We start from the raw sequence: 27,864 nt of genomic DNA, 5'->3' as shown, positions 1-27,864 counted from the left end.
TCAGAATAAAGATGTTTTTAATTAAGACACATATTTACAAGAACATTTATGAACCATAGGAACATTTTTAGAAAGGTGCTATGGTTGCTATGTTGTGGGCAGGCCCACAATTTACTCAAGAGCATCACTAGCTTCTTTAGAACCAATATGTTATTAATAAAAATTATAGACATTATCACATTAGTATAAAATCTATTTAACATAAACGATTAAAATCATGATTAAAAACTTCAGCACCAGTCCTTTATTACCAAGACATGGGGATCTTTTCAGAGAACAGATACGTATTTGAAAATGTATTGTTTTAAAAACTGACTTGTAAAAGTGGGCCAAAAGTCTTTTTATATCACACTATATAACAAAGGACATTTAAAAAGATAAAATATTCCATTTTCAAAATTACCATGATCAGTGCGCTACTTACTTTATGGGAAACCCCACATGTAGGTCTTGAGGTATTTGAGAATTTTCTTCCACAGTGAATTAGTAAAAAAAATACAAATTATGTTGTACAAGATAGTTTTTGGCTATATTTTAATATTTGACCTTGTGACTTATTATGCTAATTGGAATATTAAATACCGGAATATTGATTAATAGTTCTAAAATCCTTTAGAACTGATTAGCTACTTATGAAAGCAGTTTTTAAAAAACCCTACAAAATTTTCTATACTTGAATTAGTTATCTCCTGCACTAATATGGAAGCTTCAGCATAAATATAACTGTGTGTTCTCACCTTATCTTTTCCCATACTATCACATAGTACTACTTATCAAAGCTTCCCTTTATAAACATTTCTGAAACAAGAATCAAAGGTTTGGTACCCAACACCATCAACAAAAAGCAAAGGCCAACCACATAAAAATAGTTATGTAATACTCTTATGTACAAATGCACTTACTTTGATAAGGCTTATATTTTGTGTAGATACTACACAAGTGAAAACATGATTTTCAAGGAAAAAAGTGAATAACCAGAATGCACGAAAATGGCAACAAATTACAGCTCCCCATATGAGAGCAGCCCACTATGCTTTGAATCCCAAGGAGTCTTTCGCCACCAAGAAGTCCAGAGAAGTTCAGAGAAGGCTGAAGTAGCTTGAAGTACTGATAGCCTTTCCCCTCCTGCCCTACTAAGTAGAATCACAGCTAGTCATCAAAACATTGTATTCCCAAGGAAATATCTCTCTTGTTGCTAGATGGGCGTTTTGTGAATGGCAGAGCAGCAATACAAGTTCTCAATTTGCAAACCATATTTGCTCTTCCCATTTCAGAAAAGTCCAACTGAGGAGTACAACCAGCAATGGGACAAGGCATGATTACTTCTTTTTCAAATTTCTTTGATTTATATTAACTATTTTTCTTTTTCTGGGGTGGGGGTGGTGGGAAAAGAGCATCACTTCAATCTTTCTTGACAGCTGTGGGAGGTTGACATTTGAAATGACAGACAGACAGACATTGCTGCTTTCCATACTAGCTACTAAAAAGTGTGGCCAGGCTCAACATGTGAATCATCTTTACTGATGAACTGACAGAACATGTTAGGCGTGACATACTTAATGCAGTTGGTATATAGTATGACATCATTTATGGTGGCACAAAAACACCCCTATAAGCCTTGGATAGGTTACAAGGAATATGTCTGTCTAACAACAGGATTTGTTGCCTCTTTATGAGACCAAATTCAAACAAGATAGCAAGAGAATGCAAGAATTTCCCCAATATGGGCAATGATAGAAGATTGCAACCACTTTCGCTCAGCAGTGAAGTGAAACTCTCTACATCTTGTTCAGTTCCTCCTGCAGGACATTTACCATTCAACTGGGACCTAAGACTGAAGAACTTTACATATAGGCTTATGTATCAAATAAAAATGTTAACCAAGTGTTCGATAAAAAGAGAATGTCGCTTCAGTCTGAGAGAAAAACATCTGGTTAATTGCTATATACTCTACACTTACAACACATTAAAATAATGCATAGAAAGTCATAAGTTTCTTTTAAAGAATAAGAATTAAAACATTTTTGAAGAAAAGCAATGATCAAAAGAATAAACTGGTTTAACTTCTACTGCTGTATGCAGTAACTGCAGTCTGAGAGCTAAGATAACTGAAGTGGCTTGCACTTTCAGAAAACAAATCTAAAAGTATATAAAATCCATTAAAATGTACACTTTTCATACACAACCGATCCAAACTAATTTTACAGTAACTCTGTAAACGGCAAGCAGAAATTTAATAATTGTCCCATGCTCCACTTTCAAAAGGTGGCATCATAAAACAGTGTATACTTTGACCGGTTCACTACCTGTCTACTATAAAAAAAAGAAAACTGAAATAGGAATGGGATTTGAGCCACAGAAGAAACATCTGAATAACTTTTAGTCTTCAAAGCATTCCAGTTGGCCTAATGATTTGCTCTTTCACTGACAACATTCTGAAGCCGTTTAAGTAAAACATCATCATTCTCCTGACACATTCTCTTTGCTGGTGATTCTGCGTCGCTGTCCACTGATATGGCTCTCTTCTTAGGTCTCTGCCCTTCTTGTTTTATCATATTATTGATTTCCTTCAAACTCTGTAAGATTAAAAGCATTTAGAACAATTAAGTTACAATTGTTATTGTACCTATTCTCAGTGTCTAAAAGATGTTAAAATAAAGTTATGGTTTTACTGACTGCATTCTATGCAGAAACCCTTCCCATCTTCACATCTGCCATCCATAAAACATCATCATATGCACTATTAGAATCTTTTAGAGATGGTTAATAAAGCTTTCTTGAAGTCAACAAATATGAGATTTTAAATTCTACAATGTCAAAAAGAACGTATCTTACCTTGGAAGGGCTTCCATTAAATTTATATAATAGTGCAGTCTTAGGTGTTGAGCAAACACCATTCTTATGCGGTGAAACATAAACAGAGTGTTGCTGAGATATCCGTCGAGGAGAGACTGGCTGCTGTTTAATGCTTGGAAAGGGAGAAAGCGGAGGTGCCTCCACCTTGAAAGGGAAAATTCAACATTTAGATGTAAGAAATCTATTACTCCTTCTTCTAATAGTGTGAATAGGATTTCACTGAAAAACACAGGCCCAAGATAATAAATGCCAAAGTATATTATTCTGTCAGCTTGATATATTACAATTTCTGGAGAAGGTATCTTTAATCACCAGGGACATTCTCAAAGGTTGTATCTATAATTTACCACCAAAATTTAAATTAAACATTGACCAGCTGTATCAATTCTACCTCAGTTTGACTCCACACATTCATCAGAAACCTACATTGCCTGTTACATGATGTATTTTTATGTTTACCTAGCTATGTAACAGAGGTGCAGAAAAATTCCTTTACTGAATTTCAAAGATGTGTAATCAAACACCAGCAAGAGTGCCCAATGTACATGAAGACCAGTGCAAAGTATATTAAGGCTGATGCAATTCTTTCTGGAGAGCCTACTTATTTTCTTCTTAAATTCTACAGGGAAGCATTACCATCTTTTCCTGTAAATAGCTCTTGATAGTAAACCTCTCTGGGACCAATCACCAAGGGAATGTTTAGATTTACTATTTTGCTAGACACTCAAAACAGCTTTCCTGCTGTGAAAACATTTGGTCTTTTTTAAACAAAAGCCTATCTCTGACTTGGCCTTTATTTGTTACAGTAAACCTTTTTGAAACAAGAAATAATTTCAGAAACAAGAAGGTATTGAACTGTAAGGAGTTCCAAGGAAAGCCTCACCTGACCATGTGATATTTTTGTTTCTAGCCTACTCAGTGTTTTTATAATACCATATTTACTCGGGTCTAAAGTGCCATCAAAACTAATAATCACCTCAATTTTCAAAATCCAGAAACCAAAAAAAAGGATTTGCTGCCAAATGTAATGCACATAGGCAATAAGTCCCCTCTTTGTAATTTGGCTATTACAGTTGCTGCATGATTAGAATTAAATCTTTAAAAACACCAAAGTTAGAACACCAAAGTTTTCAGCAATGGAAAAGAAAACTTTGGGAGCGATCTGTTTTATAGAATGAATCCACTTTAACTGCCTTTGCTCAATGCTATGGAGTCATGGGGGCTATAGTTTTACAAGGTCTTGAGCCATCTCTGCTAAAGAGTGCTGATGCCTCAACAAACTACAAATCTCACTACTGCATAGCATTGAACCATGACAATTAAATTAGAGATGGCATCTCTCAAAGAGGAGCTCCAAGTGCTCCTGAAGCAGTTCCCTCTTTTGCTTTGGCTCAGCACTAAGATTACCATATTATGTAAATCTAATGTGCACCCTAAATTTGGAGAGGCCATTTAGCTAAAAAAGGTGAGCATTAGATTTGGGTAAATAGGGCACTTTCCCATTGAAGCAGACCTCAGAATGCTCCAAATTGCCCTCTTTCACCCTCTGCTGGCTACTAATGTTAATTGTTTTGATTTCATAGGTGGGCACAGTTGCCAAGTTATCAGTAGTTCCAGAAGGCAGCATTAGACATACTCCTGCCAGGCCAGTTGGCAAACAGGGATTAAACACACTCGTAGTCGGTTGCTTCTCAGTGCCACCCTGAGAATAACAGCAGAGCAACTAGGTCACATGGCTACTAAGCCATAGGAAGAGGTTGCTTACTGCTGGATATCTCTTTTCCCAACAGGAGGAACTGAACTCTAGAATAAATTCTCACACTGGCCTCAAATCAGCCTGATAAAACTCTTCAACTCTAATCCTCACCCTGAGCACTGCAATCTGCCTTTTACTCACTCAAACTACAAGAAAAGGGATTCCATGTTAGAAAGAATTTCCAGAAAGTAAAAGCTGTTTTGACACTAGAATATGCTGCCTTGGAGTGTGATAAAGAGCATCAGAGGCCATCTGTCAAGAATCCTTTGATTGTGTATTCCTGTATGAGAGGGGGATGGACTGGGTGACCCTAGGGGTGTCTTTCAACTCTATGATTCTAACAGTGTGCTTGATCTCAGAGCTTTATGTCTGATTGTAACCCTATGGTAAAAAAAAACTTCCACTAACAGTAAATAGATACAGCAATACAGCTTTTTATGCTGAACTAGCTATGCCTGGCCACGCGTTGCTGTGGCGTTGTCTGGTGGTGTTGGTGAGAAATTGTTGGGGTAGTGGTGGTATTGAATGTCTGTTGTATGGTTGTCTTTATGTTTAGTATGCATTTGGTTGTTTGTGTATTGTGAAAGTGGTGAGGGTAGAGGGGGTCTATGTCCCTGTGTAGTATTGTATAGTATTTATACGTTGTCCATGTGTTGTGAATGCTTGGATTGTGTCCTGCTGCATAGTAGAAAGGGTTGGGTTGGATGGCCCTTAGAGGTCTCTCCAAACTCTTGTGCCTGTCCCCTGGGCTGAGTAGGTTGCTAGGAGACCAAGTGGGCGGAACTTAGCCTTGTAACTGGCAGCAATTGGATAAAAACAATTATTTCTCTCCCTCTAATTAGGACTTTATTTTTCTTTTCTTTTTGTTTTATCAACCTAGAGCTGTGGATGATGGGTTGTGTTGTCAATTTTCGAGGTTGGGGGGCCTGTAGTTTTGTCGTTTTGTCCGCTGCCCTGATGCCATCACTCTTTTATATATATAGATATCAGTGAAAAGCACATGACTATGTCATTTCTATTGATTACATTCATATCTGACATGAGTTGCAGACTAGCAACTGAAATATATTCTGGAATACAATGGAAAATGTATGTTAACTAGCATTTCCATTTGGAAATTCTTTTTGTACTCAGGGTAAGAAAACCACAATTGAACTATTTGTACTACTTCTTAAAACCCGAGATTAACATACCACATGATCATGGTTGGAAGCATCATATTTCAGTGCAAAGTTCTTCACTTTTTCTAAGTAGATGGTATTATAAAATTTTATCAGATCCCCTCTTTCTTCTTTTTCCAGATCTCTGGAATCTACTGAAAAGAAAAGGTGTGTGAAAAATAGTAGGGTTACTATTTAGATAATGTTGCAGTTAACGTGAGCATATAATAAACAAGTCATCTCATCTGATTTCCATTCAATAAATTCAAATTAATTTTACCCATTTTATTTATTTTAAATAAAAAATAAATGACTCAAATAAATGATCTTTGTGCCACTTTGGAGGCATGATGAAAGCAAATGAAGTAAGGAATGTAGACATTAAGAGTTCTGGAAAATTCAAAAGCATGCACATTTTGGGGTATGTTAGCTGGTCATAGTTGCATAACTGTGGCTCTGAATTCAGTAACCATTTATTTGGAGCATGCATCATTGAATTGAGTGAGATTTTCTTCTAAAGGTTTAATCACAACAGTCAGAGATATCATATGTCATATTTCATTCCACTTTGGAGTCAGTTTCAACACCACAGGGGCAATGATATGATTAGGTAATCATGTTGGTTAAAACAAGATAAGGCAATGGAGACCCATTCCGATATTGAAAACCTGATGTAGGCCAGGTTTTCAATAACAGAAGTGTTTGGAAGAACACTGTTAACATCACAAAACAAGGGGTGAGTGTCACAGCTAAAACAAGACACAGTGATCCCCTCTGCTTTGCTTTATTGTTTCCTCCTGGAGTGGAAATTGTATTTTTTTTATAGCTGTGATTTTTGTTTTACTTGGCAGGGCCTTGGCAGGATCCCAACTTTCTGGCTTCAATTTTTAACTTTTCATAACATATGGCATTATTTGTGTGTGTGTCACCTCACTTGTGCCCTTCTTTTCCTTTGGCTGTTCCTATATTCAGTTAGGGGCGATTCCATCTGGAAACTGTCATTACAGTAAAAGACTGTGGACTAAATACTATTGTTTGTCCCCCCCCCCCCCCCAAAAAAACCAAAACAAAAACCAAGCATCAGCTTGTAAATGCTATACATTCAAAAAAGCCTTCCCTCTCCCTTTATAATATTGTTCAAAAAATGTAAATACCCACTGACCTTCTTCCGACATATCTTCTTTTTTTATATCTAGTGCTGCCTCTGTGGGCATTTTTTTCAATAAGACACTTCTGTAGACCTACAACATGGAAAATGCAGGTTTTGTAACTCCCAAGAAATTGAATGGCAATGCTAGACTCTCAAAAATGCCGGTATCATATTTACTTATATTGCATTAAATATATTGAAATTATGACATAAGTTACATTAAATATGTTGAAATTATAAAGTAAGTGTGAAGAAACATACTTACATGACTATTTGCTTGTGGCTGGTTTCTATAGCTTTTCATTATGTCCTGAAAAGTTCTTTCTTCTTTAGAGACCTACATTGATTATACACAAAAAGCATTTCTAGATATAGTACATGCTTGGAATCAAGGCCTATGTTTGTAATTGAACTTGCAAATGCTTTCTTTTCTGTTGCATCACAAGCACAAATCACCAGGAGCAAACTCTGAATATCTGCATAAGGAGCTGCATTTAGAGGAGGAAAATAGGCAAATGCTGTTGGACGTGAAAAACATAACTGCAAGTATCCTAAGGAAACATTTATTTTCTAGCTGAAGTTTTCCTGGAGTCATTGTAGTAATAAAAGCTGGCTGTGCCATATAATCAAGGGTCTTTTAGATACATAGCAAAAAGGGCTAAGCTAGAGTGAGACTGTGTTCCATCCATAATTATATTGAGGAAAGGATTTCTTGTAAGCCTAGGCAAGGAAGTTACAGTCATTTCATATCAGCACGGTTCTGAGATGTTCAAATTAATGTCTTTTGTGGCAATCAAGGCTCTTGTTTGCATTTTTTTAAAAATGGATTCAGTTCTCATAGGCAGCTTATACTTGACTAATCAGAAGTGTTTACATTAATTCTCTGCTCTTGACACCACAGTCAAGTCCATCCATTCTTCAATTTCATAACTAAAATAATGAATTCCACAAAAGTTTACTGCTGTTTCTGAATTTCTCAGGTCACAGTAGGCTGCAATCTTTACTTCCCAATTCATTTGCTAGTTAAAAAATATAATGAAATAACTATAAAAATAAAACAAATACTGTACAAGTTTGCTCTATACAACAGAGATATGTCGGGGGTGCTTTGAATGCGATTTCCTGCTTCTTAGCGGGGGGTTGGACTAGATGGCCCATGAGGTCTCTTCCAACTCTACTATTCTATGATTCTAGAGATGATTTGGGATATAATTAAAATGTTTTTAAAAAACTCTTAAAAGGACCTGTAGTGAAACAGAAACAGTATGTACTTGAAAGAAATTGTCACTATGGGTGACTGGACCCTGGAAATGAAGTACATTCCTGAACACAAAATAATATAGTAATTTCTTTCTGGTAGATATGCCTTTACCCTTGCCATGATGTAAAAAGCACAGAGGAGGAGCTGATCCAAGTGCCTGTCTTTCATAAGATCCGTACAATGAACTAATGAGAATTCAAAACACGTCCATATCTTCCTGCGTAACTCATTAGAAACATCCAATTTTAAGCAGAGATCACGTAACCGCACACTTGCAAGATGATACACCTAAGATGAACCACAACATAAAATTACATAAAGCTCATATTTTTGTGGAAGTTAGAAAAAACAGGTAAGGAGAGGGGGAACTGAGTTCTGATGTGCGTAAAAATTGATTTCATCAGTTTTAGGGGGCTCTGAATGAAATATAGAACAGCAGAAATTAAATAATGAAGTCATTACAAACATGTGATTTAGTACTTTTGTTTCAGTGAAACTACAAATAGCAAATAAAATTATTTAGGTTTTTTAAATGTACTGCTGTAAATTTCTGTGTAATATTGTTTTACAGTCAGGTTAGCTGTAAAGGATGTATACACTGTATATAATTTCCCACCTAATTATCACTTTTCTTCCATATAAAAAAAAATCTACATTGCTTTTGCCCTAAAAAGGCCCATGTGTGCCCTAAAAGGTCCATGAGAGGGCCATGGGCGCGGTGCCCTTGTCAATATGAGGGCAGTGGGTTTAAAAATACTATAAGGTCTCCACCCTCACAAAGTGAATGCATCACCCTAGCCTTCTACCGTTGTCTGTCTGTTCTCAACAGTAGCAGAGTGCAAAATATCAATTTATATGAAAGGAAAAACTTCGGTTTCCATGTGATAATGGTGTCTTATACCTTTCACCTCCTCCTGGGTACATGCTATTCCTATGAACGGGGAATAAAGCTATTTCCACAAAACCTTTTCTTATGGCAGTAACGTGAATTTTAACAAACCTTTCTGAAAAACAGTGCCAGAGATCCAGTTTTCTTTGGTCTATTTCCTGACAGAGGATAACCCTCTTGGGTTTGAGCCATATGATGTCCAGGGGACATGTTCAATAAAGCCTGAGCACTTAGGGGCACTTGTCCATGGCAGTCCACTTTTGATTCTTCAGATACATTGATTGAAATGGGTATCAAAGTTATCCCTCCTGTATCACTTGCAATACCTAAGATGCATTCACAAATTTAAAATATATTTATTTATTTATTTATTTATATAGACATGCATAAGCAAAATGAAAACAGAAAAATTGTGAAAGAGATTTAGGAGATAATATGTTTTCACATTTGAATATTGATGCTTTATTTAAAAAATGTTTTATCATTTCTACATAGTGCCTATAACTGAGTATTCCAAGGTACAGTTTCAATAAAAGTGAAAATATTCAGCAAATAGAAGGACAGGTTGTATTTTTCTGCCTGATATGGAGCAGCATGTGGCCCTTCCTGTCAAAACTCCTATAATTAAAGCTCAAGTTGTTTTAATAATTAAGGCAGCAATAAAAAGAAAAGAAAATGTTCCTGCTCTTTCAAATAAAATAAGCTGCCTAAAATGGCAACCTCACCATGAAGTGTTAGCCCAGTTTATATCCAAAACTCTTCACATTTATCTAAGAGTAAGAATTCATATTAAAAACCATTATGTATATTACTTACCATGCAATGGAATTGTCATTTTATGTCCTGTTACTGAAGCTGTTGCCATGCTGAAAACTGTCTGTTCAGGTGAGACAGATAAATGTTCATCAGTAAAGTTTGAAACCGGGGCAATTTTCAGCCTGGTCCCTTCAGTAAGCTTTTTTTCTGCAGATTTTTCTCTTGGGCTTTCATCCCCAAAAAGTCTTCTCTTAGCACTTCCAGCCATAGGAGAACTATAGCGATCGTGAACCGAGATCGGAGACAATGTTTGCATATCTAAAACGGAGGGGAGAAGGCATCTCCATACAATGCAAAAAGTCACAGAAGCATAACTTTGACATTTCAGAAATGAATGTTGAAATAGAAAACTATGCACACTAATTATGGTAAATTTAACATTTTTATTTTAATAAAAATATTTTCCAGAGTTCTCACTAGGACAAAATGAACCAATCCAACTCCAAATTTTAGTAACCTGAGCCAGAAAAACTATTAATCAGGAGCTATAGAATGCAATGCACCAACTAGAGGGTCATATTTGATAATCTCATGATATAGTTGAGCCCTAGTGGAACAAAATCAGACATATATGGAAAAGAGTCAATATTCAGATGTAGTCATTAAACCAACACTAAAACTATTCCTTAATTTCAGAAACAAAGAGTGAAATACTTCTCTTTTCCATTTTATGTAAATTCAGATAACTCTAAAAGAGACAGATTTTAATACTAGATCTTTCAGACAGGGAAAGCAGTAATTAGATTGAACATACCCCGTCTAATATTTCCCCCAAGATTCGTCCGAACCTCTTTTACTCGCGGATGCACTATTGGAGACACTGGAATCATGGGAAGATGTCCTAGTCCTCTGACTCCATTCCCTGTTTCTAAATTACATGGAAATATTACCTAGGAAAGAAAAGGTGGCAGTTTCAAGAGATGGGAATACTATTGTTTTGCTTCCTGTTTACATAATTTATTCAATAAGGAGCACTGAATTATAATTAGATAATTGTTTTTCTAAATTCCAAATTCAGAAGGGCTCTATAGAACAGTAATGCTCAATTCTTTTGTTATATTTTCCTGCTAACATACTTCTTCGCAGGTAGGAGCCTTGTTTTCAGACGCTTGGAGGGCATCCCACAGGGCAGAGTCTTTGGTCCATGCGAGGCTTTCAAGGATTTGTTCCTCAATGCTGTTCAGATGTTTCACCGTGTCTCGAGAAAGTCCTTCTTCAGATCGAATCAATACTTCAATCACCTTGAATGCAAAATGTGGGGTCACATCTGTCCAGTGCAAATCTACATCACTGAAACATCTTCCCCATTTTCTTTGAAATGATTTTCACAATTTTTGTTCTTTCCTGTTATTTGATACATTTGTATCCTGAACTCAAGTACTATTATACACATTGTCTAAAGTTTTGAAAGTTCAAAATGTCCTCTATAACGGAAAAGAACACACTCTTGTCGTCTGATGTCAAGACTAGTAGCCATTCTTTTCATACTATTCAAAGTTCTTCCTATCTTCTTTTCCAGTTCTTTACATGTATCTTATCTAATTTTAACTATCATTTTCTCATCTTGTTTCTACTAGCAGAATCTTCATGAAAATCATTTATATGATAATTATCTCTGAATTTCTCAGTCATGTGATAATTCTCCACAAACGCTGGACTTCTCTCAAGCTTTAATATTAAATGCAAAAACATTGGGTCAACCATAGACTACATGAAAATGTTTTACACATTTTAATGCAAAACTATGTTTGAATGGAGGAAATGAGCATTATCCAGGTGTATTTGCTAGGTTGGATTAATGTTATTGTCTCCTATCCATTGTCAAATGGCCAAAGCAGGTTTGCTGTTGTATACAGTCTGCAATACTCTTCTGGCAACTTTAAATACATAATCCCAGTGCTTTGCTTGTGCTTACCTTATAGAAATAGAATGGTCTGAGGTTAAGAACCTCAATGATCCAGGGGAAAGTTCGTGGTGAACTGTATGCAAAAAGCACAATCTCTAAACAACATGCCAGGAGGGAACAGTGGAAAATATCTTGCTCTAAAAGAGCCTGCAAAGTAAAATCAAACAACACAATCTTAACCAACACCTGTATAACAAACGTAGGCTGGTTCCTCCTCTTTTCCAGCTGGTTTTTGGAAACTAATTTTTTTTTAAAAAAAGCTTTTATGGTGCTGTACTTGTATTAATCTATTTCAAAGTAAAGATTTAATTGGTTTTAATTTTGTTGTTATTTAATCATGTTTTTGTATTGATTTTATATGGCTTTAACTATATGTGTTTTATCATATTCTGCCTTTTTGTAAGATAATGGGAGTCCCAACCTGGGAAAAAGGGCAGAATATAAATAACTGATGGGCAATAGACTGAGAGTTTGGAACTTAAAGCCAGGTGTACCTGCTCTGGCTGTTTTAAATGTCTTTTGGTCATTTTAATAAGTTGTTTAGTTGCTTTTACACTATTTTATCACTATCACCAGATAAAATAATCTGAAAATGTTAAAGACTGATTCAGTTAATGAAACTCTCCATCTCACCCTGCTTCCCACTATCCAGCAGTTATCTACTTACAGACATGTCTTTGCCATGCAGTCTTCGCATTTCTTGTACCATGATGGTCTCCAGTATTTTATAATAAAGGATTTCTGCCAATTTTAACCGATTAACAGCAAAATCTGCAATTTAAGACAAGACATCTATAATGTTGATGTTTGAAATTTTTACACAATTATATTTAGAATAAAACATCAAATAATTCATGCATTAAAATTGCAACTGTATAGCCCGGGGGTCCCCAAACTAAGGCCCAGGGGCCGGATGCGGCCCTCCAAGGTCATTTACCTGGCCCCTGCCCTCAGTTTTATAATAAAATATTTTATATCATTTTAAATAATATAATATATTGTATATACATATAATATTGATAATAATATTATAATGTTATACAATGTAATACTAATAATAATACCATATAATAATATTAAATATATGTTATTTATTACATATAATATTACAGTATAGTGGTATAATTCAATATAGTAATATATAATGCTAATATTGTGCTATGCTAATAATATAATATATTGTATGTACATACAGCTGCTCTGAATCCCCTTCGGGGTGAGAAGGGTGGGATATAAATGTAGTAAATAAATGTAGTAAATGAATAAATAAATAATTTTAGACTTAGGCTCGCCCAAAGTCTGAAATGACTTGAAGGCACACAACAACAACAATCCTAATTAACTTGACTATCTCATTGGCCAGAAGCAGGCCCACACTTCCCATTGAAATCCTGATAGGTTTATGTTGGTTACAATTGTTTTCATTTTTAAATATTGTATTGTTCTTTCATTGTTGTTGCTGTTTTGCACTACAAATAAGACATGTGCAGTGTGCATAGGAATTTGTTCATTTTTTTTTCCAAATGATAATTCGGCCCCTCTACAGTCTGAAGGATTGTGGACCAGCCCCCTGCTTAAAAAGTTTGAGAACCCCTGGTATAGCCATTTGACTGAAATAGAACTCTTGAACTCAACAGGTAAAAGGTTGCACAGTAAGAATGCAGTCATACACAAATTGTTTATGGATAAACCCCAATAAATATCCTAGAACATATTTCTAAGTACACATGAATGAAACATGAATTAAAACAAAACATAGTTCAAACACACATACTATTTTAAACTATTGTTCTTTACACTAATAACATTGTGCTTTCAAGAGTTAGTCTTGCAATTTAAAAAAAAAAAAAACTTCTGTTTTTACCTATGTGAGATCCTGGCTGATCATCAGTAGACCGGGTATAATTCTGACAAAAAATTTCACCTATCTCTTTCACTCTGCTCATGATGTTTTCAATAGGATTTCGTACACAAGACCTATAGGAGAACACAAATAAATGGTTCTTATATTTACATAATAAATATGAAGTTTATACATGTGTACACATCCTTCTTTTATTACAAATTAACTATCGACAGGAAAAAAATATTTCAAGAGTCCAAACAAGATTGTTTTTCCCATAGCAGCCTGTCAGAATCAAGTTCAAGTTTGTTCGATATTAGTGGAACTAGAAAAGCAGGTGCCCCTGATGTTTTACATTTAAATCCCATCTTTTCTCCAGTGACTTAAAGGTAATATATAAGGTTCTTTTCCCGTTTTCGCTTAATATCACCCTGTGGGATTTATCAGGCTGCCACAAGATTTTGAGTTTTGAGTTTAATGGTTCAGTCTAAATCAGGCATGGGCGAACTCCAGCCCATGCCTTGTCTAAATGTAGTCCAACACATCATTGCACTACTCTGGCTTGAACTTTATAAGAAGCAAGTCAGGTTGATGAAGGCAGAAAAAAGGAGGAAGACTTACAAGACAAGGAAAGATTGTGAAGGAGCAGGATTAGCAATGAAAGCATCTGAGATGATGTCTCTGGGAAAGGTTGACTGCTTTGTAGAAGAGAGGAATGGACAGTCTTCAACCCTCTGTTATGATGATTTGTAGCATCTTGTACCAGTTCAGGGTTGAAGCCCTGTCTTCTAATGCAAGAGGGTTCAAAGGACGCTCTGAGGTTGGGATCCTATGCAGACCCCCACATTCAACAATTTGACTCAAACTTTTCCTTTGTTACACTGCACAGTTTTTCACCACAAGAGTCGGCAAATATGTTAAATGAATAATCAATTATATATTTAATATACTGTATAATAACAGAATGTGTGTATCTTATAAATCTAATTCAGTTACAATTATGTTAAAAAGGTTCATTTAAAACATTATTTTATTTAATGTCCTGCCATTCTCTGAACACAGGAACCCAAATGGCTTACAGCAAGATTAAAGCAAGGCAACACTAATATAAAAGTAACATTAATTTAAAAAGCATACAATAATTTAGAATAAAACAAGGATAAAAATGCGAAAACCTTCCACAACCCCCCTTTTGCACAATCAATTATTAAATGCCTATTTAAATAAGATTTTAAGTGGCTAGTGAAATAAGAGTGGGAATTCCATAGTCTAGGAACTGAGAAAACTCTCTATAGGTACATCTAAACTGAACTGTTTTCCTGAAAGGGGCCTTTGTGTGAATCAGCTCTTTGGCAGCTAAATGATGCATGCAGCTGATTCAGGTTAATGTGGTCTTCAGATTGTTCTGAAATGTCCCTGAATCTGGAGCACACTGTGATTTTAGGCAGATGGTTCTGGGGAACCAGACAGAACTGTTTACACAGCCCTAGACTTCCACGGGATCTTAAGCCTTGGGCATGTTCATATAATGAGATACAATTTTCATCTAAGCCATAAACACTTGGAAATGTGCCCAGAAACAAACCAGTAGAACTCTGGCTACATCATTTTGAAGCTACTGATATTTCTGGACAATTGTCAAAGGCAGCTGTTACCAGGGTGCTGGATCAGGCACAAGGCTGTGTATAAGGAGAGTTACATTCTGTCCATATATTCTAGGATCTGTTTCTCAACTGGTATTCAAATAGCTTTTCTAGACATATAAAGACAGATTTTAAAGCATTTTATTTGTATCTAGTCGATTTTTATTTGATGTAAATTGCTTCCAGAAGTCCTCTACACTTCAAGAAGCTTAACAACATGTTTTTGCACTTCAGGAAACATAGCACGAGCTTCTGGACCTTGGTACCCTAATCTACAGAAATAAACAGAATCTACAGAAATAAACAGAAATAAAAAAAAGATGGAATAATAAAAAGATCTATAGATCTAAGTAACAGAAAGAAAGTATGCCTACTTACTCAAAAATAATTAGAAGCTGTTCACTTGGTCCATTTTTCTGCCCTGCTACAATGCTCTGTAGCCGGCTTACGCTCTGTGTTGCAGAAGCGACTGGAGTAATAACTGGTTCCTTCTCTCTCAGGTATCTTCTGCCAGTCAAGGGGGTAGAAGGTGCAAAGGATCTTTTCTAACAAGCCAAAGTCAAATTCCTTTCAGTTATTTTGACCACTTTAAATACATAAATATTAAAAAGATTCAGATCATGGCTGCAAAATACAAATGAATAAAACAACAACAACAACTAAGAAACCATTCATCACCCAATGAAGTTGCATGTTACTTTTTCAGGAGTGAGGGAGGCTATACACAGACAAAAACTGCAATTTGTAGCACAAAATCAGTGCAGGGAAATGAAATACTGGAACTTAGAATTCTGCAAGGGACTAATTCAGATGAGTTGGGATGTAACCTTATCAGCACAATTTTTTAAAAGTTTAAGTTCAAGAGCCTTATCTATCCACAGCATCTGATTAGCATATTAATAAATTTCACCATCCAGAGAGGGTCTTACGGTCCTCAGTGCCAACACCACAATTAATTCCTGAGGAAGCTTCAGAATCTGCACTGGTGGCCCAGTCGAAACATGCAACATAGCAGGAAGTAGTAAAAACAAGGATAAATAGATAGTTGGCGCTCTGAAGGTGAAGGAAGATGCTTAGGCACTGTGGCAGAAGTAGGATGTCATGGATATCAGAGATGAAACCCTCTATAATCTTTCTCTCATATGTAGAGCAGGCATCATTCCAGCAAGTATAATATTGAGATAGTGAAAAGCTTTTCTAATAGAAAATATTTTCAAAAACTTAATACTGTTTCAAAAACTTTGGAAGTGTTGTCACCTCAGACTTTTTGCGAAGATGGTACAACTTTAATGAAGATGGATTAATTTTTTTCTGAACTTAGTTTATAGCATTATTTGAGAAACCTGTGGATCTCGAGATGTTATCAGGTTTCCACCATCATCATACTTCACCTTTGACAAGGGTGAATGAAGCTGATAGGAATGGAAGTCCAGAAAGAACCAGAGTGCCACAAGTTTTCCAAACCTGAGAGAACTAAATTAATTTAATAGAGCCAATTACTCTAGGAAAAGTGATTGGTCCCCAAATTATTTCTTAGATAAAAGAAAATGCATACGTAACATGCTAGTCTTAAAGTGAGTAAAACATTTGCTTCACCACTTGGGGCTAACATTAAACAATAGTGTACAAAATAAAAACACACCACAGTGGTTCCTCTGAGACCATTATTTGTAGGATTGCTTTATCTTGAAAAAATAGCTTGCTATTGCTTTCTATGTTCATTGATCAAAATATGCCAATTCATTACTGTAACTGGAAAAAAATAACACTTGATTTTCTCTGAGACCATGACACTAGGCACCCTATTCTAAAAGACAACAGCATCTATTACCTTCTCAAAATGCTGCTGAAGATGGCACTCCACATGAGCCCTTGTCATTACCTTCCCAGATGGCATATCAGTGGAAAACTTTTGAGGAGTTCCAATTTCCTCCTCTGCATCTGCCCCTAAGAAAACCCTCTCATCAAAGTCACCTTCTGTCAGAACATATTCTTCATATTCTTTATTCAGTGCTTTGCTGGAAAACAAGACACACCATCAGGCATTGAGCATAGTTAATTGATTTCACTCATTATCAAGTTCAAGCATTATCTCCTCAACATCTTGCATATTTTCTCTTCTATTTTACATTAATACAAGTTGAATATACAGACAGCCCCCGAGTTACAAATATCCGACCTACAAACGACTCATAGAACAGGGATGAGACAACAGTTAAGTGAGAGAAATCTACCCCTCGGTAGGGAAATTCACTTCTGAAAGCATTATGATGGGAAAAAGAGGTCTCAACTGATGCTTTTTTACCAATCTTTTCCCACAAGACAAATTTTTCAAAATCCAATTATCAAAGGGTCTGAAAGTGACATAAAATCTTCTGAACAGGAACACACACACAGCTTTTTAAAAACTTTTTTATTAGTGATTTTTTGAATTGTGGTAGACAAACACAGACATAAAATAATAAACATGACATTACATAGTGAATACTGTAAATTAATGATTTTTTTTAAAAAAAAAAGTTAAAAAAAGAAAAAAGAAATTTTACCCAGAAAACCCAACAAAAACAACCACTACAACGACAAAACAAAGTAATAAAAAGGAAAAAAGAAAAATATAGACTTTCATCTGTTAGTTTCTTTAGAAAATTTTTAAATACCTTTTCTTGTCTGTCTATTTCTAGTGTTGGTACTTCTTATTATCCTTATTATCCTTCTAGAATAGCAAATCCTAACCTTAGATCAACACCTTCAATTGCTCCTTTTTCAAGTAATTTTTAATCAAGTCCCAGTCTGTTTGTTTTTTCAGTCTACCATAATTGTTTTTTAATAGGTACATCAGCATATCCATATTCATTATCTCCAGAATCTTATTTATCCAGTAATTTGTATCCAGAGTTTCTTTCTGTTTCCAGTATTTGGCATATGTCATTCTTGCTGCCGTGATAAGATAATTGAATAATATTTCTTTATTTTTATCTTTTTTGATGTTAAGCATCCATAAGAGAAAGTATTTTGGGTCCAGATTTATTCCAATTTGCAACATCTTTTGAATTTTTTGATGAATTTCTTTCCAATAGGCCTTAGCTTGTTTGCAAGTCCACCAGCAGTGGAAGAAAGTCCCCACTTGATCCCATTCTTCTAATATGATCGGTTTTCCTAAATTTTCAGCCCACTTTACCATACACTCTTTTATTAATTCAGTCTGTCTCCCATTCTAATAGTTTTTAAGGTTTTTTTTAAAGTAAATTACTTAGAACAAGCATGATTGAAATAAAATTATTTAAGTTTGTAAATGCTTTATTTAGAATGCTAATTATCCATCCCTACATTTGTCACAAATTGAAGCTAATTTACTAGAGATGAAATTGTGACATTAATCAGAGCTATTCAGTATAAGGAGGGTATGATCACAAAACATTCTTCCCATGTGAAAACATTCCAGACTATCAACACAGTTTTGATTCCTACACAAGAGAAAATATCTTATTTTTAAACACTCACAAGCATTCATTTCAACAGCTACTATACTGGCCTATCAATATTACTGCTATTCACTATTACTGTCATAAGCAAAAGACAGACATTTAAAAACACTGAAGACTAGACAGTAAAACACTCAGTAGTAGACAGTAAAATGACTGACACATCAGAAATTAACCTTTACCTTTACAGCAGAAATTAACTTAATGTATTTCATACACTTACTTGTTATCTAAAAAGTTATTAAGATCCAAAAGACAGTCTCCTTTTAAAATCTACAAGGACAAACAGGAATTAGAAAAGAAGCAGTTAAAAAAAGATACGCAGAAGCAGCATCAGATTCTGAGAGCATGCTTGCACAAATATTTCAGTGCAAGTGAGTCTACTAATGTCAAAAACATGCAAACAATGTCACCAATGACATGTTTTTATTTCTTATCAGAACAAGCACTTTTCTTGTACTTGTCAAAATACATAGCTGAATTTTGTAACATTAGGCTTGTTAAAATACCCGGTCGCCCGCTCCTCCCTCTCCAATCATGCTGGCACTCCAACCAGTATCACTACATGTCATGAGTGACAACCACCATCAATTTTGTGCCTGGTGATTGCGGCTAAACCGAGGATACAAGGATGATGGTAAATACTATCTCTGTGGCCCAAACCCGGGGAAAGTGGGAAGGCTGTTTCTGTATCAGAACCAGCCAAAGTTTTTGCAGTGCCATGAAGCGCAGGTGAGCTCTGTGGCTCGCTGACTTTGTTTAAAGTGGGACAAGGCCACATTAAGTTACCTTCATGGGCATTAGGACAAAAATCATGAGTGCAAGCAAGGCAGAAGCTACAGATAAGAACATACCATTTGATATCATTATTCATGAAGATAGGATTTATGCTTAAAGTAATGTGGAAAGAAACTCAAGAGAACATTTTACAACCACTTTACTCTATTGAAGAACTGTATGGGCAAGTGTGGCATTGCATCCTTGGGCATGTGCTCTGGATTGATGGGATGCAGTCCTTGCCATCACCTCTCAAATGTAGGCTAAAGCTTTAGAGCAGTAATGGGAATCATGTCACCTTCATATGTTGTTAGATTATTCCAGACACCCTATTCAATACAACCAATGGTGAAGAATGCTGTAAGGTGCAATCAAACAGTATCTGGAAGCCCACATGATTGATATTCTTTTTCTAGAACATTTCCAAACATGTTCTGCCCAGGTGCAGGTGTCTCCATTCGGATGCCTCCACAGAAACCACCAAGGAAAAACTGAACTATCATATTTTCTTTTTAAAAAAAAAATCAATATTCAATCATCCTTATCATAAATAATGCACTGACACTCTGAGGTTGTGGTTGAAAGACCGCTGACAATTAGCTGAACTGCTGCAGCATCACAGATACATAAAGCAGGCAAAGGGCTATTAGTTGTCATAAGCTGTGCTGCCCTGATCCCACTAATTGGGACTAATTGGTATCTAAGGAAAGGATAATGTGAGAAGGGAAGGCACCTTACAGTAAAAGTACTCAGTATTTGGTCTTTGCGACATTTTTCACTCCAGTACCTAGACTCCCTGACCACTGGCCATGAGGGCTGGGGTTTCTCAAAGCTTAAGTCTAAAAGACCTCAAAATCAAGGTTGAGATCCACTGACTGAGGTGACAAGAGTGTACAGACTAAAGAACTAAGAACTATACTGAGGTTCAAAATAACTTTTTCAAAAACCAAATTTCAGTTTAACATCTTTCATTCTTTTAAGACAATGACAACAGAAACACAGCAAAATAATACCCTCCCAACTATGAGTCTTTCAATCGATAAGAGAAAATAAATAAATAGCCTTTACCTTCCTATCATAAAGCTTGGAAATATATGGCTTAAAATAATGTTCCTTTATGCCCTTGGCTTCTATTAAAAGGCCATCATGTAATTCACAAAGTGTGGCAATAATGCATGGAGGTCCTTCAAAGGTTCTGGAGTCAGCCTTGTGGAAATCTTCTGGCAAACCTTTAAAAAAAAAAAAAGCAGAAAGTGAGAAGAGTTTTTTTCCGCACAAAGATACATCTATTTCAAAAGATATACGGAAAATAGAACTTTAGTGGGAGAAAATCAAGATCATACCTTTGAAAGAGGAATTCAGTAAGTCTATTTTATGTGGACACAAAAGTGCGCTGGTAAAAGTCAGGTCTAAGCAACACAGAAGTAAATGGTATGAATTCACCAGATCATCTCCAATCATACTGAAATTCCCTTTAGAAGAAACAATATTATGTCAATTAAAACCACACAACTAAATCATTCAAAGTGAACATGGGGGGAGGGGTTAACTTACCTTTCGTGTAAACAAATAGGGTCCAGCAGAAGTTGAATAGGTCTTTAGCACTACAAGGTATCCGCCTATTGGAAGAAAGGCAAGTTTCGATTAAACTAAAGTTGAGCAGGTCTGCCCACATGTTTCCTGCCAGTGTGCCATGAATGTGCCTGTCTCCCTGTTGCCCAGAGACAATTAAATTCTTCTGCCAACCTAGAAAGTCTGGGAAATATGCACCAATTGGCTGGGATGGGAGGAAGGAGATGAGGAGGAATAGCAGAGAAGGAAAAGAGATAAAATCAGAAAGAACAGCTTTTTATAAAAAACATTTTTAAGGCAAAACTAAAAAAAACAAGGGAAAGAAAAGGAGAACAGGAAAAAAATACAAATGTAAAAAGGGAAGGAAACACAAAGCTTTCTTCTCCAATATTTGAAAAGAGGGGGAGGCAAATAGCAGGCCAGGCCCACAAAGTGAGTTCGTATTCCCCATTAGTGGGGGGGGGGGGGGGGGCAGAGCTTCAAACTGATTAGCTGGAAAGCCTATCTATCAGAAGGAGTGGGAGGACAAGTCTACTCCTGGATGCCCTCCATACATCAAAAGAGAATACACAAACTACTTTCTTTAATTCTATATTAAAGCCAAATACTCAAGTATCCCCTGATACAGCAGTAATTACCTCTGTTTTCTACTTCTTTGTAGCTTTGGTTGTTCTTCATAAGGATTTTTAAATATATCCAAAAATATTGGTGTGAACTTCTTGAAAATCACAGTGGACACTTCAAAGTTTCTCTCTAGTCTCTCCACTCTCTCTCGAAACTCATGAGACAGATTAGACATGTCCATCCATTTTTTCATTTTACTAAAAAACTGAATTAAACTTAAAAGAAAAACAAAACATTAAAGTGCATTTTCCTCTTTAAAGTTGTCTAGATTTTTTTCAACATACAAGGTATTTTACTAGCTCTCTGTCTGTTTTGTGCTCAAGTCACTTATATCACTGGACTAAAACACTTGGACCTCTCTCCTCCAGATACATTACACCATTCTTAGGATAAAAAGACAAGTGAAAAAAAACCTAAACAAAGCTAAACTAATTTTTTGCCCCAACTAAAGCAGACATATCAAAATGGACGTGACTGTATCTATGCAAATATCAGTCCAATAGTTTTTCAATAGGTTTGCTATAGATATGAATAACATCTAGTGTTTCCAATTCATTTCTGGCAACTGTCACTTTAATTTTAAAAACAGTATTTAAATAAAAAGTCATTTTTTAATGTTTACAATAACAGGGTGAGAAACAACTAAGAAACTTCACTTTTTAAACCTATCATTCCTCATAAAAATAGTAGATAGAGCAAAAAACAAAAAAAGTTTCTATATTACAAATAATGTAGTGATCTCACTCAATAAGGGCTTTTTGTGATTTGGGGGATTAGATTAAATAATTATGATTAATTTTACTGGTTCCAGATGACATATTTGATGTTATCAGGAGTGTCCTTTAATTAAGTTGAGATTTCTATCACTGAGCAAAGGTTAAGAATTTAGAAAACTGACATAATAATAATAATAATAATAATAATAATAATAATAAATTTCTTATACCCCGCCTCCATCTCCCCGAAGGGACTCGGGGCGGCTCACATGGGGACAAGCCCTAAAAACAACAGTTGACGTACAGTTAAAAACATAGGACACATTACAGAATTGACATAATACAACAAAACAGTTATTTAAACTTCTTAAAATAACACAACCATATCAATTAAAAAAGAAGTAGAATTTTCAAATTGCATGACGGGGCAGGCTGTGCAACATAGGAGTGGGACCATGGCAGCATAAAGTGCTAGTAATACCAGTAAGAGCACTTGGAATTGTGCAGTGAAGTATAGGCTGATTTATTCAAATGCGGATTTAAATAGACATATTTTCAGTTCTTTTCGGAATATGGCCAGGGTGGGCGTTAGTCTGATCTCTCTGGGGAGAAAGTTCCAGAGCCAGAAGGCCACCACCGAGAAAGCCCTCTGCCTCGTGCCCACCAACCGTGCTTGTGACGGTGGTGGAAGCAAGAGGAGAGCCTCCCCGGCAGATCTTAGAACCCGTGATGGTTCATAGGGAGAGATACGATCACGAATGTAAGCAGGACCTGAACCGTTTAGGGCTTTGTAAGTCATAAGCTGCACTTTGAATTGGGACCGCAAACTTATCGACAGCCAGTGGAGCTGCTTCAGGAGAGGCGTAGTGCGCTCCCTGTAACTAGCTCCTATTAACAGCCTGGCTGCGGATCTTTGCACCAACTGCATTTTCCGGGCCATCTTCAAAGGCAGCCCCACGTAGAGTGCATTGCAGTAGTCCAATCTTGATGTAACCAATGCATTGACCACCATGGTCAAATCAGATCATATCAGACATATGATCACTCAGTGAAGTACCTTTTATTTGTTCAATCTAACTTTGTCAATTGTTTTAGTGACAGAGTCAATTATAATTTAGATGTGAAACTACATTCACTATCATGTGATTGGTTTTATACTGTATTATGATAATCCAAGTGCCATGGCAACACATTCTGCAAAACACACATGCAAACATGGAAAGCTAATAGGAAAGAGGAGCTGTTAACCTAAATGTATTTAATTTGCAAGTATCTTCCAGAAGGACAATAGGTACCATTCTTCGTGGTGTTTGAGGACCAGTTAAAATCCATGTGTTTAACCAAGCAAGTTTCCTTTTTTAATAAGTAGCTCAGTTCAAATATTGTTTTGACCGTGAATGTGTAGTTGGCATATAAATATTTTACAACTTCCAGTTTTATAATTTTTGTCTCTGAGGTTGTACTCTTCTCCACACTAACTAGTTTGCTTTGATTTCTTTTCAAACAATTGTAAATACGTAACTTGTTTTAATTCTGAAGATTTAAAAAAACAGCAAGACCAATACCTTAATTTTGCTGTGCGCAATATCCGAGTCAGTGAGACACAATTTCCTTCCATCAAGCCACTTCCTACAGTGGGAATAATACTCTTACGGCAGGCAACATACAGAGCACAAGCCAGCCAATGTACAGTTTCTCCCTGGAAGAAAATAAATAAATAAAAGTTTTCAAGAGCAACAGTACTCAACCTGTATTCTATAGTTTAAACCCTACATGTGACAGTAACTACAAAATGTTTTAGAAAAGAACATACATAGTTAGCTCTTGACATTTGTGGATTTAACTTTTCCAGATTTGATTGTATAAGTTAAAATCTCACATCTTTTTCTTCTTCTTATAATTGCTTCTCATACACAAATGTTTTCCAAAACAATGATTTTGGACTTTACAAAAGTCAACACCTTCTTCTAAAGACAGCTTTCCCAGTGCTCACCATCAATAGCCTCTTCTTAGGATATGTTACCTTAAGATTTGTTACTCACCACAGTAAACATCAACAAAGCCCAGGGGAAATTATTCTTTTTGTTATTATTATATTTATTTATACCCTGCTTTTCTTTACCACAGAAGACTCAAAGCAGTTTAACATAAAAACATCAGCACACAATTTAAAATATACAAATATTAAAACAGCATTAAAGATCATTAATATTAAAAAGAATTCAGATTAGATCCATGGAGGTAAAGGTAAAGGTTTCCCCTTGACATTAAGTCTAGTCGAGTCTGACTCTGGGGGGGGGGGGGTGTTCATCTCCAATTCTAAGTCGAAGAGCCAGCGTTGTCCATAGACGCCTCGTAGGTCATGTGGCCGGCATGCCTGCATGGAGCGCTGTTACCTTCCCGCCAGAGCGGTATCTATTGATTTACTCACATCTGCATGCTTTCGAATTGCTAGGTTGGAAGAAGCAAGGACTACCGACAGGAACTCACCCTGCTCCGTGAATTCGAACCGCTGACCTTCTGGTCAGCAAGTTCCCAGCTCAGTGGTTTAAGCTGCTGCACCACCACAGCCCTATTAAATCCATAAAAACATATAAAACCATAGCACCCCCTGACGTGATCTTAAACACCTTCTTCTTTAAAAGCCTGCCTGAATAAAAAATAGTCAAATAAAAAAGTGAATGTAAATATGACGACCTAAAGCACATTATCCGTTTATAGAGAATGATGGTGAAATCCCAAATACCAAGCCTGGAACTGAATCTTCCCTGGATCTAGACATAAAAAGGATCATAATGTCTAGATCCAAGAAAGTCATGCTACCCCTCTATTTTGCCTTGGTCAGAACACACCTGGAATCACAAAGTGTCCAATTATGGGCACCGCAATTGAAAGGAGATGTTGACAAGCTGGAATGTATCCAGAGGAGGGTGACTAAAATGATCAAGGGTCTGGAGAACAAGCCCTATGAGGAGTGGCTTAAAGAGCTGGGCATGTTTAGCCTGCAGAAGAGAAGGCTGAGAGGAGACATGATGGCCATGTATAAATATGTGAGGGGAAGTCATAGGGAGGAGGGAACAGGCTTGTTTTCTGCTGCCCTGGAGACTAGGTCACGGAACAACAAACTACAGGAAAGATTCCACCTGAACATCAGGATGAGCTTCCTCACTGTGAGAGCTGTTCAGTAGTGAAACTCTGTGCCCCAGAGTGTGGTGGAGGCTTTTAAGCAGAGGCTGGATGGCCATCTGATAGGGGTGCTTTAAATGCGATTTCCTGCTTCCTGGCAGGGGGTTGGACTGGATGGCCCTCGAGGTCTCTTCCAACTCTAGGATTCTATTATTCTATGAGCCTGCATAAATACATAATTACTTTTCTAAATGCACAGATGTTTGATGAGAAAAAGTTTGGACGTTATTGAGACACAGTCTTGTCTAACAAAAGGTTGAACAGTTACATCCAGCTCTACTTCAGTTTTAATATGAGTCCCTCCATTTATCAAGTGTGTAGAAAACATAACAATTAGATCCAATAGAATCACAGAGTTGGAAGAGACTTGGTGGGCCATCCAATCCAACCCCATGACTAGTTGCTACTGACACCAAAAGAAAAAAAAAGTTAGTAAGTTCTTCCTAATGTTCAGATGGAATCTCCTTTCCTGTAGTTTGAAGCTGTTCTTCTGTGTCCTAGTCTCCAGGGCAGCAGAAAACAAGTTTGCTCCTCCTCCCTATGACTTCCCTCCACATCTTGATACATGGTCCCCTCATCATGTCTGCTCTCAGCCTTCTTTTCTGCAGGCTAAACATGCCCAGTGCTGAATTCCATTAACTTGGATAAAGGACATCATAGTTGTATAATTACAAAAAGTTGCAAGAAATGGCATTATATCATGTATCTTTGGGGTATTATACATGGGAGAAGTAGGTTGGGATGAGAGAACGAACACCCTCCAGGTGTTTCGGACTTCAACTCCCACAATTCCTAACTACTGTAGTCTCTCACTTATCCAACATTCTGGATTATCCAACGCTGTCTGCCTTTTAGCAGTTAATGTTTTCCATACATTGTGATGTTTTGGTACTAAATTCGTAAATACAGTAATTACTACGTAGCATTACTGCGCATTGAACTACTTTTTCTGTCAAATTTGTTGTTAAACATGATGTTTTGGTGCTTAATTTGTAAAATCATAACCTAAATAGCCTTCTCCTTCATCTCTCCTTATTATCCAACATATTCACTTATCCAACGTTCTGCCGGCCCGTTTATGTTGGATAAGTGAGACTCTACTGTATATCATGTATCTTTGGGGTACTATACATGGGAGAAGTAGGTTGGATGGGTTGGGATGAGAGAACCAACACCCTCCAGGTGTTTCGGACTTCAACTCCCACAATTCCTAACTGTTAGGAATTCGCGCGTCTTAGGCAAACTTCGGTCCTCCCTCCAGGCGTTTTGGACTTCAACTCCCACAATTCCTAACTGTTAGAAATTGTGGGAGTTGAAGTCCAAAACGCCTGGAGGGAGGGCCGAAGTTTGCCTAGGACGCGCGAGAGACAGTGATGAGGCGCTAGGCCCGATGGGGCCTCGACAGAGACAGGCCGAGCGAACCTCTAGGCTGTAGGTGCCCCGCAGCGCGGAGAAGTCGCGAAGGGCCTCGGCGGCGCTGCCGGCGTCCAGGTTGAGCTCCCGGCAGAGGTGGGCGAGGGCGTCGCGGGCGGGGCAGGGCGCGGCGGGGTCCAGGCCTCCTCCCCGCGGCATGGCGGCAGAGGATCCCCTCACAGGGCTTGGCGCCGAGCGCGCGAAAAGGAGCTGCGCGTCATCGCCGGGGGCGGGGTCAGCGGCGCTCCTCCTCTTCCGCTCTGAGCTGAGGCCTTCATCAAGCTCCATTCAGGATTCCACAGCAGTGAAAGGACTGTCAAACTGCCTTAGTTCCACAGCAGGCATGGGCAAAGTTGGGGCCTCCAGGTGTTTTGGACTTCAACTCTCACCATTCCTAACAGCCTCAGGCCCCTTCCTTTTCCCCCGCAGCCGCTTAAGCGGCTGCGGGGGAAAAGGAAAGGGCCTGAGGCTATTAGGAATGGTGGGAGTTGAAGTCCAAAACACTTGGAGGCCCCAACTTGGCCCATGCCTGTACAAAAACCACTGCCTTTGTGCTTTGCTACTCTGCTGCTGTTATTTGACAATGTGACCTGTTGATAGCTGTTTCTGTTACAAGAGAGATGTCTTGGCTGGCTGGGACAGGGAACCATCTCAAACATATCTGAACCTGGACTGATAAGTTTTGTAGCTGTGTATGCTGAGCACATGAAGGTTGTGAGTAAAACAAATATGTTGTTTTTAAAAAATGAAAGACTTCATTTTAAAATTTTTATTGTGTCAGAAGCGAACCATCCCCTGTTCGGATATCAGCCAG

The 27,864-nt window shown here is 37.1% G+C and overlaps 1 protein-coding gene across 3 annotated transcripts; it reads right to left on the bottom strand.

Moving 5' to 3' along the window:
• rbl1 (RB transcriptional corepressor like 1) lies at positions 1-27,353 on the bottom strand. 3 transcript variants are annotated; one of them, XM_008109968.3, is made up of 22 exons: positions 27,060-27,353; positions 24,017-24,150; positions 21,750-21,950; positions 21,094-21,158; positions 20,883-21,011; positions 20,608-20,768; positions 18,986-19,035; positions 17,112-17,298; positions 15,659-15,825; positions 13,659-13,771; positions 12,462-12,565; positions 11,804-11,941; positions 10,965-11,129; positions 10,643-10,778; positions 9,889-10,146; positions 9,184-9,398; positions 8,295-8,471; positions 7,188-7,259; positions 6,935-7,013; positions 5,806-5,927; positions 2,836-3,000; positions 1-2,576 (listed from the first exon to the last, which is right to left on the bottom strand). In XM_008109968.3, the coding sequence occupies exons 1-22, from the start codon at positions 27,336-27,338 to the stop codon at positions 2,406-2,408; spliced, it is 3,288 nt and encodes a 1,095-aa protein (XP_008108175.2). In that variant the 5' UTR covers positions 27,339-27,353; the 3' UTR covers positions 1-2,405. The 3 variants fall into 3 exon arrangements, with proteins under 3 accessions (XP_008108175.2, XP_008108176.2, XP_062834851.1); XM_008109969.3 differs by having other exon boundaries at positions 5,806-5,924; XM_062978781.1 differs by lacking the exons at positions 15,659-15,825; positions 17,112-17,298; positions 18,986-19,035; ... (4 more) ...; positions 24,017-24,150; positions 27,060-27,353 and adding an exon at positions 14,259-14,394.
• Between the last annotated feature and the right edge of the window lie 511 nt (positions 27,354-27,864).

Source organism: Anolis carolinensis, chromosome 4 (genome assembly GCF_035594765.1).
Source record: "Anolis carolinensis isolate JA03-04 chromosome 4, rAnoCar3.1.pri, whole genome shotgun sequence".
NCBI classification, from domain to species: Eukaryota; Metazoa; Chordata; class Lepidosauria; order Squamata; family Dactyloidae; genus Anolis; species Anolis carolinensis.
Note: the sequence above shows the minus strand (reverse complement) of the source record. Positions and strands in the feature narration are given on the sequence as shown.